General features: G+C 43.3%; 1 protein-coding gene across 1 annotated transcript in view; it reads left to right on the plus strand.

Moving 5' to 3' along the window:
- TYRO3 (TYRO3 protein tyrosine kinase) overlaps nucleotides 1-19,429 on the plus strand; it is a 364,403-nt gene that overhangs the window by 253,170 nt on the left and 91,804 nt on the right. Inside the window, exons 9-14 of the mRNA XM_069208762.1 lie at nucleotides 5,872-6,016; nucleotides 6,582-6,711; nucleotides 7,877-7,977; nucleotides 9,089-9,184; nucleotides 9,977-10,057; nucleotides 13,349-13,441. Coding sequence (XP_069064863.1) covers nucleotides 5,872-6,016; nucleotides 6,582-6,711; nucleotides 7,877-7,977; nucleotides 9,089-9,184; nucleotides 9,977-10,057; nucleotides 13,349-13,441 — 646 coding nt within the window. The remainder of the gene's footprint in view (nucleotides 1-5,871; nucleotides 6,017-6,581; nucleotides 6,712-7,876; nucleotides 7,978-9,088; nucleotides 9,185-9,976; nucleotides 10,058-13,348; nucleotides 13,442-19,429) is intronic.

Genomic DNA, 19,429 nt, shown 5'->3' on the forward strand with positions numbered 1-19,429 from the left:
GCGCAGAGTGATTTTTAAAAACAAAAAATGTTTAGACTGGTAACCTGGCATCCTCCAAAGACTTGAACGTCTCTGTCACATCTTCTCCCCATCCCTAGGTCCTCTCTAATCTGTCCGCTACCTCACTCTCCAAATAACACTTTTCCCTTGAGCTGTACCTCCGTGCTGAAGAGTTGCCCCATCCTCTGTCTAAGCATCACCACCAGGTCAGATTGTGAAATTGACCACAACCAAGCTTGTTGAATGAAGCTCAACCCAGAAAGTAAATACGCCCAAACCTCATTATAGCAACATGTGGCTAGTGAGGTAATGTTGGATAAACATGGGGCTGTGTTCATTTCTTTTTGCTTGGCTTCTCTTGATGTTGCCGCCTCTTTCTGCTTGCATTTCCTGTTTTCTGCTGTGCCCCTTTATTTCCTTCTTCTGCATAGACCCTCATTGGGCCTGTTTCCATAGAGACACAATCTCAGTTTGAAACCTGGAATTGCTTGTTTTAGGTCTGGCCTGACCGCATAACTTTCTGCAACACCAAGGTACTCATTACTCAAAGGCTGATAAATTCTGATTGTTGTCACTCCTGTTACCTCACAAATCGGAATCTGACTTGTCTGAGGACAAACTTGCCAAAATTATCTGGGAGGAGGACAATCTCCAGTATTTTATGTACCATGCACATTTTGGTGCCAGAACCTCCAAAATCCACATGTTGTTTCCTAAAAACTTAGAAAAATAGAGTGATAATTATCACATCGATAGATACCAAGCACCACAGTGTCGATTTTTATTGCATGTGATCTTTATTGCATCCAATAGTGGCCAACTTGTAATGAAGGCCTTGATGGTGCCTCGGAGTGGTGATGGCCCCACCCAGAGCAGTATAGCTCTCTCACCTTATGGTCTTGGCTTGAATATTATTCTGCATCCTATGAGTGCTTGCATTACCATGACTGAGGGCCTGTTTTACATCTCAAAACTACACGGAATCGTCTCATAATAAATTCTTTACCTCATAGACACATTGTATAAAGATAGCAGTCGTTTTTTTGTTTTTTTCCCCACTGGTGAAGACGTTTTTGAATCTTTAATCAGAACTCAGAAGCAAACCGGACCTATTTTCTTTGCAAATTCTTGTTTCAAATGAGAGTTTTCAGTCTGTAGTTTTATCACTGTCTGTGTCTCCCACTCTCCTCTTGTCTCCCTCCTCTCATTTGGCCTCTCTCTTTTCTTTCTCGATTTGTACAGCCCACCCTTTCTCAGTCTCTCCCTCGCTTTTCCCTGTCTTTTTCTTGCTATTTCTCACTATACATCTTATTCTCTGTTTCCCTCTCGTTCACTCCTTTTTTTTTTCAATCTCCTTCATAGCGCATTTTCTCCATCATCCTTGCACTCTTCTTCTGTATCCGCCTCTCTCTTCCTATTTCCTTTGCCTCTTTCCCCTCGTCTCCTCTGTCCTTACCCCTTCTTCCTGGCCCTTCTGACCCCTCTCCCTTTCTCCTTTTCATGTTACTCTCCTTTTCTGTTTTTCCACCTTCTCTATTTCGCCGTCTCTCTACCTTTCACCTCCGCCACTTGTCTACCCCTCTCCTCTGCCACTTCTCTACCCCTCTCCTCCATTCTCTATTTTTCTCTTCTCCCTCATCTTTTTCTCTCTCTTCCTCACCCTTTCTCTCTTTGCACCATCTGTTTTTTCCCATGTCTATGAAAATACCCACTTCTCCCTACACGGTGCACCCTACCAGCTTTGTCATTGATTAGGTGGTTTAGACCATGTCATTAAAAAACACTTTTATGAAACATGCACTTTTGTTTACTTCCTGTACATGGAAGTTAATAATAAAGTCGAGTCTTGCTGTCACCCTACATGGACCTCAGTAGATGTTAAGTTCACCACTCTCATATAGACACAGCTGGGCCTGGTTAGCAGTGGGTGACTGCATCTTCTGCCTCACCTTGCATGAAGTGACATCATTGTGAGAGACTTGGAGTGCAAAATGTAAATGGTAAAGTTGAGGAAATTCACAGATACCTTCAGAACCAGCAGACTCCATCCATCCGCGCTGCCTTACGGATACAGTGCCTCCAATACTTCCCAGCAAGATGAAGGTGGTGCCCGTGAAAGCCGCAGTCATGAGGAAACCACATCAGAAAATCATTCAACTCGTTAGCCTCCTGGATAACACAATCTTTCATTCACTTTGTCCACGTACAATAAGTGCCTAGAAAGATTTTCACTTTTTTCATTTTACGTATCCTTAAGGTATCAAAAAGTACTATTAATGGTGAACAGTTCATAAAATTTAGTACTCTGAGTCCCATTGCTCTGATGTGATAATTCAGAATCTTTTACTGGAAAGGCTCCGTGATGGCTATTGCCCTGCTATTGGTGCAAACTCTGCTGAGAATGAAGGATCAGTTCCAACCCAGCCTACCCTTTGGGAGCATTCAAGGTTGTTATCCACGGGTAATGCATTTCCAAGAGACGTGGTATCCTTAAATCGCTCAGAGGGGGGCCTCACCAAGACTAAAGTGAGATTGCCAGACTAGAGCAAGACTTTTCATCAGACGGTACTCTGACCCTACTAGGAGAACTCAGTTCTCAAACGCCTTGAATTCCGTGAGGTTGCAGAACGAGAAGCCAAATTACTCAGGTAATACTTTGCACCTTCAAGACATAGGGAGGGGGAGCGGCTCAGGTGCACTTTGACTGGGCTGCTCCAACCTCCTTGGGCCGCCAACAACATAATACAAATTGAGAATCCAAAGGTACCGTGGTACAAAGTCAGTCCAATATCCTACTAGCCTCTGTCGACTTTTATGCTAAACTATACTTGACACAGTCCCAGGTCACTAAGGTAGAGGTGAATGCCTAGCTAGATGAAGACTCCCTGGCTTGGCTGGAACCTGTACCACTGCTAATGCCTCTGCACTCCCATTACCGTGCAAGAGATATGAGCAGGGATTAAATCCTTGAGAAATGGAGCAGTGCCTGACCGGGATAGACTCCCAGGGGAGTTCTATAAAGAGTATGCTGAGGAACTTGAAACCTTCTTAATGTAAGTCTGTAATAAACCCTTTGATCGAGGGGGCCTCCCGCCATCGCTCAAAAAAGCATCAGTAATCACGCTACTGAAACTTGGCAAGGCACCTGAACATTGGCTCCTCTTACTAACCAATACAGATAAAAAGCTTCTGGCCAAAATTATAGCAAACCGGTTGCTTCCTTTACTTTCTACGCTGGCCTGGCTTGATCTATTGGAGCTTCATCCTGGGGAGATCAGCAGCGGACAATCTTGGCACCCTGTGTGCTATAACTCACCAAATAGATCCTCGACTTGAGGTGGCAGCAGCCTTTGATTCCATTGAACAGCCATTCTTGCTCAGAGAGCTAGAGCGAATGGGACTGTGCGGGACACTGCTGGAATGAATATCCCCGCAACATACAGTTCTTACTGCCAGAGTAAAGGTTAGCAGCCTTCTCTCGACCACCATACCAATCCAGAGGAAGACTAGGCAACAGTGTTAACTGTCTCCCATTCTTTTCGTCCTTTCACTGAAGCGAAGGGTATTCATACTTAGGGAATATCTTCACCACAGAGGTATTCAATTTGGGCCCCACAGAATAATCTTTCATTATATGCTGACGATATTCCCTCGATAATCAAAAAGCCATTCAATCTTGGGCCCATTATAGAAGAAATAATTACCTGTCGGATATTGTCCGAACTTACTATTAACTGGACCAAATCTGTCCTAATGCCTTTAACCAGAATCACCAACTCACCAATGACACCATATCCCCTGCAAAGGCAACTGGGCTAATCCAATACTTGGGTGAACAATACCACTGGAATACAGACCCACTCCTGTGAGACAATTATGGAAAAACTATATCAGACATTACTGAGGAAGTGGAGTGGAGAAATGGATGAATCTGCCCCTGTCATTTGCAGGACGAGGGGTGCTGATGAATATTGTTGTCCTTCCCTGACTACGCTACCTATTTCAGAACATCCAGATCCCCCTAAGTGAAGCCTTTTTTGCAAGTTTAGACTCCCCGATGGTGCAGCTCACTTGGTAGACAGCCCAGATTAGCTTGGGGTGAGCTATACATGACCTATGCTATGGGTGACTTTGCGGCCACAAACGTTCACATGTACTACTTGGTAGTCCAAGCCCAATATGCACATTATTGGTATCATACAGTCAGAAGCCTCCTTAGCGCCCCCTAAAAGTAGGGCTTACTTCTCCGAATAGATTGCAGTCCGCTCTGCAGACTTGGTCGCGCCTGTCCTGTCGGGGAGAGCCACACGGTGGAGAGCACCAAATGAGCATGGTTAAGGTTAGCTCAACTAGTGAACATTATAGCTGTGTGTTCACCCTGTGAACGTCTAGCACATCATTGAGATCTCCTACTGATGGATGGACCTGAAGTACTGAAATGTGTATAGTGCAGGCGATTAAAGACCTTAAGCAACCTCTTCCCTGCAGGGAAATACTTTTTATATACTGAATAGCTGGGCAACAACCCTAACACAATTATGAATACACTCGGGTATTATCGACTGAGGGGCTCTATGCGAGAACTGTTTCCCACGATGCCTCGGGTACCATCTGAGTGTACACTACTGACCCTTATTATATCAAACCCAAGCAAGGCCCCTTTGGTCATCCAAATGTACAATTGTGAAATGACTGCGATAAAACACGACAAACTCCACTTGAGAGATAAGTGGGGACACGATTTGGGACACACAATAACGGATGCTCAGTGAGCACATTTTTGTACGCAAATTAAAGACATTTTCCCAATGGTAAGTTGCATTAGTCTGAACCAATTTAAGCTCATACATGGAGAATATTACACCCTCTTGTTATGCTTAACTATGACCTACGAAAAGATTCGAATTGTGGGTGATAATATGCGCTAAATGCAGATCTTCTCCATATGGTGTGGCCTTACCCGCACATTTCGTGAAAATTGGACCGAAATCTGCAGATCTCCCCACTGTGCACCACTCTAGGGCAGTGGTTCCCAACTTTTTGATTTCTGTGGACCCCCGCTTTAACATTAATGGAACCCAGGGACCCCCACTGAATCATCATGGGAATCCGGGGACCCCCGCCTGAATCATTACTGGGGACCTAATTTGTCAATATTTGTTAATATTTTTTAATATTCTAGACTCTCGCGGACCCCCAGGGGTCCCCAGATCACAGTTTGGGAACCACTGTTCTAGGGTATGCAAAGGAGATCCCTAAATGGACTCGCAGATTGACTGCCTTTGCTTTCTTGCTGGGCAGCCTAAAATAGCTATGCAATGGCGACTTAAGACATCTTATGCCAACTGGCTAAAGGATCTGACTACCTACAGCCAACATTTGGATGTATTCAGTAAACTACTGCCACAAACATCCTTCCCAAGATATATGAGTGCCGCCCTGCACCTACCGCTTAAGTAATACCTCAGTACCTCAAAATCTACTGGTGCGTTATCATGTTTGTAATGTGCTATTAAGTACTCATGCTCATCATCATGTAGGAGATCAGAGAATTCTTGGTTAATGTGTGGATAAATGCTTGGCCTCCATCTGTTGGAATAGCTCAATGTGAGCTCGGATAGCGGTATCGTAATTGCACACATGGGAATGAATTGCCACTTTGTTTTAATGTTGGGAAACAGAAAATAAAGTTAGAAAGAATAACAATTACTAAGAGGGAAATATATGGAGTGCTAAATATAAGTTAAGAGACGAGTATTTTAGGAATTGGTGGTTCACCAGTGTCCGCTGCTGGGACTGAATGAGTGTGTAGGGGTTTGAGTTGCTTTGGAATAACTCTTGCCTTTTATAATATTTCTTCTCTTTTCCCAGGGAGAAATATTGGTACAGGGGACAATTGCCAACCTGAGTGCCTGGGACTCCCAGAAGGATTTCATTGCACGTGTGTGCATTCTGAATTCAGCTGGCTGCGGCCCCTGGAGCGAACCTCTGTTTATGACTCCGAGACATGAAGCAGGTAAGTCCAGCCCCTCGAGATGGAAATGTGACCAGCTACTAACCCTTGATCGCAGCCCTTAAGATCTATCTCTGTGGTACTGTTGGTTTATTTCAGGGACACAAGAAAGGCTTCTCTTGTGGCAATGTTTTGCTGTATTATTTATTTAATTTACAGTACCCAATGTGGATAAGAAATATTTAAGAAGCATCGCAGGATCTCCAACTCTATCAGTAAACCATTTAGATTTGATACTCTGTTTCTGATTAAAGGCTTGGAAAGCGCTTCCAGGAGTAAACAAGATTTAGGGACGTATTATGCATTCTCTAATAAGGATTTCTGTCAGAGTCTTTATTCACAGTATCCTGACTTGGTACTTTTGTGTTTTTGTTTGCAGTACGTTTGTTAGTAAATAATACCCATTTAACGCATCTAGAACTGAGTCTGAACTTTAGGGAATGTTCTAAAGAGAGGGGGTGGGTCAGTTTTGAGATAGCTTGAGTGTTCTGCATCACTCCTTGATATTCTTATCCTTTACCATGCACTCCACTGCGCATCCCTAATTTACATCTTATTTTTGTTCTAGGCAGACAGGGACAGCAGAACAGTGGAATGTCCTGGGTACCGCTGGTCCTGGGCATCCTTACTGCCCTTGTTACTGTTGTTGCTATGACGCTAATATTCCTTCGAAAGAGAAGAAAAGAGACTCGCTTCGGGTAAGAGGGATTTCTCAGCTTACCCTAGTAATTCTAAGAAAAGTTACTGTTACCTATGCCACCCCTTGTGGCTACATGTGTCAGTGTGAGGCTGGTCTCCATCAGTGGTACATAATGTTTTACAAGGGTACTACAAACCACCTCATAGTGCCTGGGAGCCAGTTCTGAGGGACATCCCATCAAACACAACCCTTTGGTGCTTTATGGTAATACACAGAGGCAGGACTAGGATGTGAGGTCTGGTGGGTGGAAGCAGAAGAGGTCAGAACAAGGAGGCTTCTACATATGAGTGGCACATGAAATTGAGGTCCAGCAGCTATACAGGGAGCACGTTCCAAAAACAAAGCACTGTTCAGGGGACAGTATATGGCATTGTAATTGGTCACTGCAAATAGAGGGAGAACAGAAACGGTGCTTGTTTCAGTGGTGGAGGACTCGGTTATTTTTTAAACGATGCTGGGTTCAAAGCAAAGTCGTGTCCTAATTTTAGTAGTGGCCATTGGCACAATATGTTATTGTCTTACAAATATTAAAAAAATATTTGCGCTCAGGGTGTTGGTCAGGTTCGAATTAGGCCAAGAAGCTTTGAATTAAATATTAACAGGTGCGCAGTAGCTGGTCAGTGGTGTGCAACTCCAATGCGTACTTGGCCCTCATCTTCTCTCCTGTGAGTTGGAGTCCACTTTGGCCAAACCCACCCACCATCCTAGCTGGTTGGCTTGCTTGCCTTCTCAACTGAGAATGAGGATTCAGTTGCCACAGAAACCCACCAAGTGCTTATCCATTACGAGCATTCATCAGCCCCATGCACAAGTTCTGATGTTTCCCTCTCACATAATATAGGGCATTAGCCTACCTGTATTTACCTCTGTGATGGCATTTTTAATGGAGAGGGAAACCCAGCACTGTAGCTCAGCTATTCTAGGTCCAGCTAGTCCACCCGCCCGTGGAGTGAATCGTGGATTTAGGAGAACCATGCCTTCTGCTGCTGCCACCTGTCCTTAACACATCTTTGCACACGTGGTAAGTGTCCATTTCAAGTAGAGTCAATCGGATCTATCAGAAAGGACAAAAATGTGTACATTGTTTTCTAATTACTGCAGTAGGGATAAAACATATGGTTACACTGTTCCAAAGTCTTCTACTTGATTTTCTCCTCTCTTAGAACTATCTTCGGGTCAGTTTTGGGTCGTGGAGCACCAGTGGTCCACTTTACTGCTGCCAGATCTTTCAACCGAAGAGGTCCAGACTTGATGGAGGCAACATGTAGGTGAAGACAGGGTGTGAGTGTTTTTTGTAAGTTTTGTTGACATGCGGCGATCAACCCTGCCTGTTCTGGGCCTATCAAATGGGTGTGCCATAAGGTAACAGTTCTGTTACCCCTAGCAGTATCAGAAGGTTCTTGAAATGATCACACAAATATAACATACCTGCTCTGTCTTGTTTAGGCCTCAGTGCTGATTGTTTTGTGAAACGTAAAATTTAAAAAATGCCACAAATCATATTTTTATGCTTCTGCAATAGTTTCAGATTCGTGGTTTATGAGGGTTTGTGGTACTTAACTTTTGGGTGGGGGGTGCAGAAATCAACCACAATTCACCAAAAACAGCAACATTTAATGGAATCTGCCCAGTGGAGTAATTTTTTGAAAACCTGTGGAAATAGTTCCATTCCACAAAGTGTCTTCCCTGGGCAGATATTTAATATTTCAGTGCGGTTGCAGTGCCAGTAGATACACTCTGAGGAACTGATTAAGGCATTGGAAAGCAGGGTCTTTGCACTGATTTTCTTGCTGCAAGCATGGTGACATTTTGCACCAGTCGCTCGACTTTCCTCTAGTAATAAGTCCACTTTTACTGGTTTTTATGAGAAATTTGGCACTCCGTGCTGTTGGCACCCGAGACAGTAGACTCATAGTACCTTCCCATATTCCCAGGTCAGTTAGCGAGTGCACTCGTAATATCTGAATTCCTGAGAACAGGATCCGTACGATATTATCCATTGATCAGTTCCATTTTGGATCCATTCAGGATACGCTTATCCTGTGTGGCTGCGTGTCCGCGAATGGACAAGGGCCTAGTGGGCCAGTGTTGGCCAACCCAGTCTTACAGTGATGAATGGACATCTTCGACTGACATGTTACGTAGCCGGGATTGTGACACGCAGTAAACTGTAAATGAGAAATTAAATACTGTCTTAGTCTTGACTTAAAACTTTGCCTTTATGTTTCATTTTTTTCTGGTAATTTAAAATCTGTTCTCTCAGAAGACGTGGGAAGTATTCTGTTCAGGAATAGAAGACAACAGTTCTTTGTCGCATAACAGCACATGCATTTGTTTGCATCAGAGACTCATTGTCATTGGTTTTCTGTTTTCAGTGGACAATGTGGGCATCAGCAATGACTTGAAGGGCAGACTGCAGGATATCCTGATCCAGCCGCAGCAGTTTACACTGGGACGGACACTTGGCAAAGGTGAGACCCGGGGAGGAGCATGGGAACGCAGTAACCTGCTCTTCATGAACATGGACTCCCTAGCCCCACACGCATGAGCACTGGTTTCACGCAACCTTGGGTCCTAGCTTCCACAACTAGACCCTGGGGTATAGAATTGTGGAGGACACTAATAGAAACCGTCACCCTGAAGGCCCAGACAGTGGGCAGTCATGTCCTTAACAGGAACTCCGGCACAATGTCCTCCAGGTGCCTGATAGTACTAAAAATGTTGCCTTTAGGTATATTATCTGCCATTAAGTCACCTAGAGTCGCATGAGAAGTAGTATCTGTGCAGATGCGCAGAGTGTCATATGCTGTTTATTACCATCACAAGAAGCGTAGCATGCGTCATGGCCCCTCCCCTCACCCAACATTGGCAATAGCTAGCATGTTACACTCTGTGTATGTATAACCAGGATTTATGACATGGCATTTTTGAAGTGCAATTGTATTAACTAAAGTTATTTAACCGAAACCTGGGTGGAAGGGATTACATTTGCTCAGCAATATAAAATACCACTGAACAGAGATTGTGACTGTAAAGAGAGTTGTTTCCCTTTGCAAAGTAATTGGTACATGCAGCCTGCGAGGTGGGATAAAAGTGTACATGCCATCTGAGAGGCTGTAAAAAGTGTGCCAAGTTTCAGCTCATCCCCTGAGTTAACACAGTGGCAGTCGCTGTCTCGGTTGGCTGCCATACCAGTGCTCCGTCTGGTGGAATGACTAACATGGCCGACCATTAACCATCTGCTCATTCTGGTTCTCTCTCAGGGGAGTTTGGATCTGTTCGGGAAGCTCTTCTGAAACAGGAGGATGGCTCATTCCAGAAGGTGGCGGTGAAGATGCTGAAGGGTGAGAAGTGTTCTCTACCAATTCTGTTCTTCCTCAAGGTGCAGCCAAACCAGTATGGCACGATTGAGAGACAACTGTGTAAAACTCTGTGGTGCACACCAGGGTGGGTGGTCCCCATGTAACTGGCAAGGATAGGCCACAGTCAATAGGGGCAAAAGTATTGGTGAGCGGTGCTTTGATAAACTTGTTGTGCAAGTAACTTTGGTCAACACTTTAAAAAGATTTATAAAATAAAATCTAGAATGTTTGGCGACACAAAATCTCTAGACTGCTCCTGATTAAATGTGCACAATGTTTCATACAATACCTTACAGAGATCTGGCCCCAGGATGTAGGAAGAGCAAACAAACACATCTTGTAAACTGCCACCAAGTCTGCAACTTTTAAAGTGTTGGCAATCATTTTTACTAATTCGGTCCCATTAGAATTCACATTATAAGTCTAAAGGTAATAACCTAGTTAATGAGATCAAAATAAGTAAATGTGTTTTTGACCCTTAGTTTATGTCTCTTGGTGCTCAAGTGGAATATACCCTATGGTGATTGCATTATTGTCATTTTATCTGCATTCATTTGCACAGGCCATTTGCTTTTGTTTACCCTCACAATATCTTCTATGATGTGATGCATTATTTTTCATTTCAGTTTTGCATTATTTCAGCATTACTGAAAAACAGGGAGAATGGTAAACATGTGCAGTATACAGGTACCACAAATTTTACCTTTACTGCGGCCCTGTGAATGATGCCATTTGTATATGCATCCTTCTGTGGCCGAGTATTGCATTGTATACTGTATACATAGCTACTAACTCTTCGGACAACCTAGTCCCTTGCACAACAATTCACTACGGTACGCTGCCGTCATCAGTTTAGTCCTATTTTAAATCCTTGCTGCCTTTGTCCTCCACGTTGCCCGTCATCGTCCTCGCCTCTTCCCTGGTGTGACGGTCATCACCGTTTCACATCAGTACTCTCTCCATTGGCTCATTAAAGTCCCCTGCCTCCCCACTAGTTGCCCTACTGGGTCCTCCCTAATGTCTGTTTGCATGCTCCCTATTTCTTGTTTGCTCAGCTGTGTTCCCCACGTCAACTCTTTCCAAAGCCTTTACCATTGCCAAGTAGAGCGGGGCAGCAGCCCCAGATTGGATAGCCGCACACCCACTTTAGTTGCCTAAGCCTTTCCCAATGGCTGACGGCACTCTTACCTTGCCTGGCACATTCCTCATTGGTCTGGCCTTGGTCAGCAAGTGTGTTCACCATTGCCTGCTAGCACATTCATCTCGACACTAATACCTAGTGGCTTCCCCCATGCTGCTGAGCAGGACCCATGTCTGTTGCCCAGATGAGCCTTTCCCATTGCTAGGTCTACCCTCTATATTTCCTGGACATGCCTTCCCTTCCTATCTTCTTTCATTGTCCAGCAGCACCATCCCTTTCTTGGTGCCTAGCAGCGTCTTCCCATTGCCCAGCAGAGCTATCCTCGTTGCTCAGCATTGCCATCCTGACTGTCTGTCATGCCTTCCCCACTGCCTTCATCATTACCCATCAGTGTTTCCCTTCTTCCATGTAGTATTCCCAGTAGCTTAGCAGGGCTCTCTCCTGTTGCCCAGCAGAGCTTCCCCATCCATCACTCAACTGTCTGCCGGTGCCATCACTATCACTTGTCAGTCTTCTCTCCGTCACATGGTTGTGCTCTCACTCATTTGCCTGGTAGTGCCATGCACATTCCGGTTAATATCCTCCATAGTACTTGACAAACCTCTCCCCAGTGTTCAATAGATGTCTTCCCAGAAATGTCCACTATATTGTTAAATCCAGCCCACGTTGCCAGGTGTCGCACGTTTAACCTTAATAGAATTGCCAAGTAGTTCTCAATTCTTGGGCATGACTGAGCTTCATCTGTCAGTGGCCCCCCTTTCCAATCTCAAGTTGCTCACTCCATTCTTTTACCAGAGCCCCTTTCCATGGCCATCCAGAGTGGTCCAGCATGTTAAACTCTGCTTTGTTCTTTCATGACCCATAAGTGTATGTGAATGATGTCTGAAAGCATACTGACGGGAATGCGGGGTGCCATTAATGAATACGAGGTTTAGCTATGGGTGTTGCAGACACTGGCAGATGCTGCCTAGTGTTACAGCCCATCCACTAGTATTCCAATCCTCCCTCCCTTTTTAGAGGCCAGCTTGTAATCTTGGATGACAGCCATCTTTGTATACCACATAGCTTCAAAGTCAAATCAATCATTAAATGCTCTAATGGGAGAGCTATGAAGATATCCTGGGCATATTCACTTTCCCACAGATCAGATCTACCACTATGGCAACTGACAAAGGGATTGTGGTACAAGAAAGCTCTGATCAGTGCAGTATCTCGAGGCTCTGATTTCAAATTGAGATGTTTGACATGGATTCTTCTGTTAAGTCCTGAAGAATTGGTAGAGATAGCTAAATGAGTAATGATCGGTTCAAGCCTCAGTTTGTGTGGTTCATTTCCTTTGGTTATGACAGCCACACCTAAATCTTGACCACAGCTTATTTAGAATGTTATGGTTTGAGCTCATCTCATGGCAAAATCATGGACACGATGAGCTGTACATTGGCTATTCCCAACGTATTTATATGTAGACAGATTCTAAATTCTGGATCTGATCACCGAGAAGCAGAGCTCTCTACATACCGGCACTATAACTGATTAAACATGTAACAGAGCATGATAAATAAGGGGCGAGACAGTGTAAAGCAGCAAATGTAGCTGTGCTAGTTGAGGGTAGAAGAGAAGATGAAAGGCCAGTCCCCACTGGTAGCATGCACCATACTTGGAGTTGTGTCAGAACACGATAGAGCGCTTTGTCGAGGTAATGTTCAGCAAAAGTTGGGCTCTGCCTCCAGTTGTGTGAGAATCCTCAGATGGTTTCTCATTAAGGCAAATATTACATTTTAATATTAACTGATGAACAGTAACACTCATGTGCACCTACAAAGCGACATATATGTTATGAATCAATGTAAAGTCTAATCTTCATCACCTAAATGTATGCCTGACGAGAACCATACAAATGCCCACCACTGCAGGCAGAGGTGGGCCTGTCCTCCTAGTACACTCAGCCACATGATAGTCACATTATAGTCACATTATAGTCACATTATAATTCCTGTATTACATGTTACTCCCCATCCGTGCGGGTTTTCCAGAAGTCAATTGTGTATTTTTTTCAGTTTACTGTTCGTTCTTCAAAAGACGCATTTGATTGTAACAGACATTTGATTGGTCTTTATTTTGTTTTTTTCCAGCTGACATTTTTACCTCTAGCGACATCGAGGAGTTCTTGCGAGAAGCGGCTTTCATGAAAGAATTTAACCATCCAAACGTTAGTAAACTTATAGGTGAGACAATTACCATTAGTCGATTAAATCAGTCAATGTACAGTATTGTCTGTGTACATTTCTGTGTCTGTGATTTAGCGTGAGGGATTGTGCACTGGTGTAATGAGATAAAATTCACATAACGCAAATTAATGAAATCACAATTTAAATGTGTTTGCGGCATCGAGCTCAGATTCCCTTTGAGAAAACTCCAGAAACGAATCTGGAACCCAATATCTTACCTGATTAGATTCTGTGCTGCTCTGGTGTACCATTGGATTCATACATGTTTATACCTCTAGGCAAAAACATACACCCATAAACATTGGATGACATGTTTCCAGCTTTGAGGTCCTCGAACGCTGTATTCTAAAACAGCTCTTTCACCTTCTGTCACATGTTTATTTTAAGGATGCTTTTTCCTGCAAGAATTCGTTTTGTGAGGTCCAGCCAACTCCACGTCATGTGCATACGCACTCTTGCTTTGTAGACTATAAACAGATTAGACATGCATTTGTAAAACCATTAGTGATGACATAAGCAAGCCTGCAGTGTGTTTGTTTTTATGTTTTTTTGGAAGCTTATGTGAGAAACTTAAAATGCTATAATAATAAAAATTAGAACATTGGAATGTTGGGAGCTCCATTGAAAACAATGGGGTGCTCCGGTGGCTGGTAGGAGCCCTGAGCTCCAACATTACATTGATTTCGTTCACAGCTGTTGCTGTGAACAAAGGCCTCAGGTAACCTGAGGGGAAGCTCTGCGAGGCCTTTGTTTTATTTATTAGAACATTCTGCCCTCTAGTGGCAAAATGTTCTAATAGTCTTGTAGCCCTACATAGCTGGGCTATACCGGAATTAAAGTCCCTCACCCTTGTTAAAGGCCCTCGCCGATCTGGGCTTTAATGTCCCATCGAGCCCGCTACGGTGGGCCATAAGGCTGTAGTAAAAATGCTTGCTAGAGGCAATGTGCATATGTTGTGCACCTCATCAGTATGCACATTAACTGATTGAGCTAGCTGGGGTTATATGTTGCAATGCTGAAAGACAATACATTTTGCCGCCAAACGTTTGTTTCCAGTATATGGAATACCATAATGTATAAGTATAGATCTCCTATCCCTAACTCCACATCTAAGTACATTGAAGATATATGTATTGTTGAGGTATAACTATATGGAGTTATAGATAGTAATTCTAAATTACTTGCAATGCCTTCACAAGATTACAGTGGTCAATGTTATGGGCATGATATTCTGGAAAGATGATATTTAAAACTCTGCTCTGTGGAGATACTTACTGAAGGGGGGCACCTGGAGTGAGGGAGGGTTAACATCCTATTTTAGCCACATAAGAAAATGTCCTCTTTCTGAAATAGAAAACCATAGGTTTCACCCAATCATATGTGATTTCTCACTTGCTACCGGGAGGAGGGCAGCCTGCCACACTCTTACACATACTTTCCTCTCTCTCCCTTTTTGTGGTTGAACTGATTGGTCAAATAAGATAGATGTATGATTTGATGTAAAATGTTGTATTAAGCATTGAAAAACGTTAGCTATTTTCAGATTCACTGTGCATTACTCCTGAGGCAGGTCAATTCACTAGTTCTGTGACGTGAAAATTGTATTACTTTGGTGAAACCGTTAAAATATCGATGACAACTGATTACAGATCATTGGAGGCAAAGTATCTGTGTGAGTGCCATCAATGCTAGTTGAAATTAACCATAGTCATTAATTACAGGATAGTATCGAGATTCACCCAGGAAATTCTGCAAATTAGTAGAAAGATGATAAATAATTGCAGCAGATGCTGTCTTCAACTTTATATAAAGGTTATAATATTTCAATGAGGCCTTGTCTAGGGTCTTCAATCGAGGGATTACTGTCTTGTCACAAGAAGCACACACGAGTATTTTAGACTTGAACACATGGGAACCTTTTATGTACCCGTTTACTTGCCGATCACGCACACAAATATACACTGACTTGACCAGAAACTGGGAGATCTTAAAGGTGGGTGTCTGGACCGTTTCCACTGGCACCCACGTGCTAGCGGACCCTCTGCACAACGTGTTACGTTTCCTTCCCACCTCGCTTTGGCATGGGTTACAACCCTGAGTCAGTACACCCCGGTTTAACTCGCAGAGTGGCGAGATTGCAAAATCCTGTTAAAGCGAACCAGATGTTCTGTGATACAGTTTTTATATATGTGCTCCGTGGATAGACAAGCTGCCTTTCGGAAGGCAGTGCTGGTATCTAGAAAGAAGCGTAACGTAGAGAAACTACAAAGGTGCAGAACTAAGTTGTCAGCATCTGGTGTTGCAATGGAATTACTCCATCCAGCACCGATAAATTGTTGGCTTTCAATAATTAATGAAGTTAGGCAAAGGCCAAACTGGCATGCAGCTTACCTCATTGAGAATGCTCCTAATTTCAACGCATTACCATCTTTTTCGCCTTCTTCAATAATGTGTTAAGAACTCAAAATCTGTTTTCGTAAGCCTAATAAAACAAATCTTTATTTGCGTTTGGCAAATGTCTTTTTATATATATATATATATATATATATATATATATATATATATATATATATATATATATATATATATATATATACACACCACACCACACCACACCACACACACTCTCTCTCTCTCTCTCTCTCTCTCTCTTAGAAATGGGTGTTCAATTCATATGTAAGAAGGGAACTATTAGGCCAACTAGATGAACAGGAGAACAGAAAGGAAAAAACTAATTGAGGAACTCACCACATAGCCAACCCTCTGCCTGGGTGGACGGAGCGGAGACAGCAGCCTTAAGTCAATTTTTTGTACAAGAGACACAGGGGCATTGTTGAAGGGAGTGTGCCACTTCTGTGCTCGTGACCACTGGTCATTGTTATTATAATAGATGCTGCATTTGTGTCCATGATCTCCCTATGCGTCCGATTCACAGGACAGGAGAAGAATAAGTAGATGGTGTTAGTGAGTCCTCCAGTGGAAAAGAATGAAGGGGAAGCTTTCTGCTCACAGACTGCATGGACTGACCCATGTTGAAGATGTTGTTGTGGAAAATCTTCTGAAAGGGCAAAAAGAACCATGTCGACCAATAATGGGGAGATCATGTGGTGCTTTCTTAAGTTTTGTGGTTTTTATAGAAGCGACTGAGCCATGCAGCAAACGGCAGTTGGATGGGCTACCATGTTGCCTTGTAAATGTATAATGCTTGTGCTTTTTTAGAACTTAATCCAGCCAGTCTAGAATACGAATCTCTAAAAGCTCTTTTCCGTCTCTCATGCTGGTGAATGTGAAATGGACCCTGACGCTGGGCTCCATAGTATGAGCTGCAAGTCTGTCATGGAAGAGATGCTACTGACTGTAATGGAGCAGTGGTAGGTTGGATGGAATCGATAGGGAGGCCCGAAGGATGGAGGTGGTGCTCCCCATTGACTCATTTTTAACCTGCCGTGCCATCCCGTTTGGCACTTGTGAGTTCATTGTGACATCACTACTCCACAACACGTGCAACATTTCAGCTCACCTCAATCTCTTATGAACGCTTATGGACAAACCCCACTGTGTAACCTTGAGGTGCCTTGGTGATCAGGGGCATTTTTTTTTATTTCCTGAGAAGTGTAAAGTCTATGCTCTTCTATGTTACACTAGTCCGCCCAACCAATCCCCAGATACTTTAGGTGCTGGGTGTAGCAGATAGAGTAGTAATCTTCTAGTGACTACCAGTCCAGATTTTCAAATTACTTTCTTGGCAAATGATTAAGGCCTTAGTCAAAGTAACATCCCATCCCACTCCCCCACCTACATATGTTTCTTACTGTTTGCTTCTCCAGTACCAGGAGTTAGAAGGAAATAGCTAGGTTTTAATGAAAGGGAAGTTCTGCCTTAGTCTCTACTAGGGATGTTTTTGTGCAAGCCCCCAAGACCCATATAGTTCCTAGAATAATTTTCAGTTCCAGGTTCCCGCCACGTAAAGTTGCACAGTCATTTAGTATCTTCCTTTTACTTTTTGTGGATTTAGAGAAACCATTAATACCCACCTATTCAGCAAGCCATTCTGCTGGAAGTTGAAGAGGATAATTTCTATACATCATGCTTGATGCTCAATACATTAGTCCATTAGTTGACCATGTCATTTCTGTCTTGGGTACACCTCCCCATTCCGGAAGAACTCCATCTGACATCATTGATACCAAGGATGTGTGGTGCCATTTGGTGGTAGACCAAGTAGGTGGGGGCAGAGGATACTGGGAAACCCTGCCTTTTCATAAGAGTCACCTCTGTGGACTATTCCTCTGGTTGCGTCTTTCATTCTGTTGACCTTGGGTTGTCAGTGACTCCTGCAAAGTAATAAAATGGCATACAGCCCTCGCTAGAGCAAGGTTCAAAATACGATCTTAAGGTGGAAGCTGGGTTAACGGCAAACCCTTGGTCATTTTGTGAATAAACCAAGTTGCACACTATTGATTTAATTTTGATTTAAGTTTTGCTGCATCAGCACTGACACCAAGTTATTTCCTCAGTTCTTCTTCTGGTAGGGTAGTCAATATGAAGTAAGAACTTCCTCCTCCCTTGACAAGGGGCAGCATAAAATCTTAATGCTTCTCAACATGTCTGATGCATATTACACTGTGGATCACTGAATAGTAGTGGGCTTCTGGCTAGGAATCTCCAGAACAACAGTCCTGTGGTTACACACTCTCTTGTCAAACTGCTACAACCATTTCAGAAATTGGGTTCTCTTTTTCGACTATGAAACATATCTCATGTGAGGTCTCAAAGGGCTCTCCACTGTCTCCTTTTATCTATGTCTACATGATACTGCTGGTTCAAGCTATTTCTAACCATCTGCAGATTTTTTCCAACTCCATATCCGTTTGGCAGCCACGAAGTATACTGTGAAAACTATACTTCCTAACTGAAACACGTATACTGATCGGAAAAAGCACAGCGACTTTTGTCTGAATGATCCAGAGGTTAAAATTCTCAGACTTGAGATAACCAATGTAGCAGTCCTTCAGTAAAGAGGCTGGAGAAATTAGTAGCAACCCAGCCTTGAAGAGAGGTTACAATCCAGACTGTCAATGGCAGTAGTTGGTGAAAATAACAAATAATACCTTATTTTACTGTGAAGGGGCTTCCTTTGGCATCAGTCAAGGGTTTGCATTGAGTTGATCAGGGCATTGATTTTGGAATATTGTCTGTGTTGGGATTCTGAAGAATGAGCTCTTGAAGTTCTAGAGGCAACAAAATGCTGTTGTAATCTAAATAAATAATATCATACCATCCTGCTTCCCAAACACCTGCACAAGCTCCCAATGTTGAATAGAAAAAGGTTTGAAGTCCACTGCACCATCGTCAAATCCCATAAAGGCCACACTTTAAAAATACCTTCTGACGTTACTTTCACATTGCGGAAACCTGAAGCCCAGTGATTGAGACCTGCTTGCCTAGATGCAACTGCAACACCACAGAAGCCGGTTGCTATTAGTATTGGGAACTTGGCTATGGAGTGCTGTGTGCCCAGATCTGAGGAACCAACTAAATCTGGTCACTTTCAAGAAATTACTCACTGCAAGCCTCTCAAATAATTGTTTCCATCCCATCACCAACCACTGGGGTCAGCATGTCCCCTCCAAAAAGGGACATGGTCTCTCTGATCACCCTTTGTCTGCTGCCATGTATCAGATCTGAAAATCCACTTGAGATTGTAGATGCCGAACTGCTTCGGACCTTTATAATCAGGAAGGGGTGTTGGTTAATTAAAGAGCAATTTTTAGCACGGTCGTCAGTGGAACGAAGTGGCTGCCTGTCACAAGCCGGTATCTCATAAAAACAAATAATCATTCTCAATTTCTCGCTGAATCAGTCCCTACCTTTGGAAAAGTCCAGATCAAAACCCAAATCCAGATAGAAACTTCCGTTCAGAAACAGCTGGTTATGTTCAGCACACCTCTGATGGGAGCACGTCCATATCCCAATAACCGAAGA

The sequence above is a fragment of the Pleurodeles waltl genome, chromosome 9, assembly GCF_031143425.1.
Source record: "Pleurodeles waltl isolate 20211129_DDA chromosome 9, aPleWal1.hap1.20221129, whole genome shotgun sequence".
NCBI lineage: Eukaryota > Metazoa > Chordata > Amphibia > Caudata > Salamandridae > Pleurodeles > Pleurodeles waltl.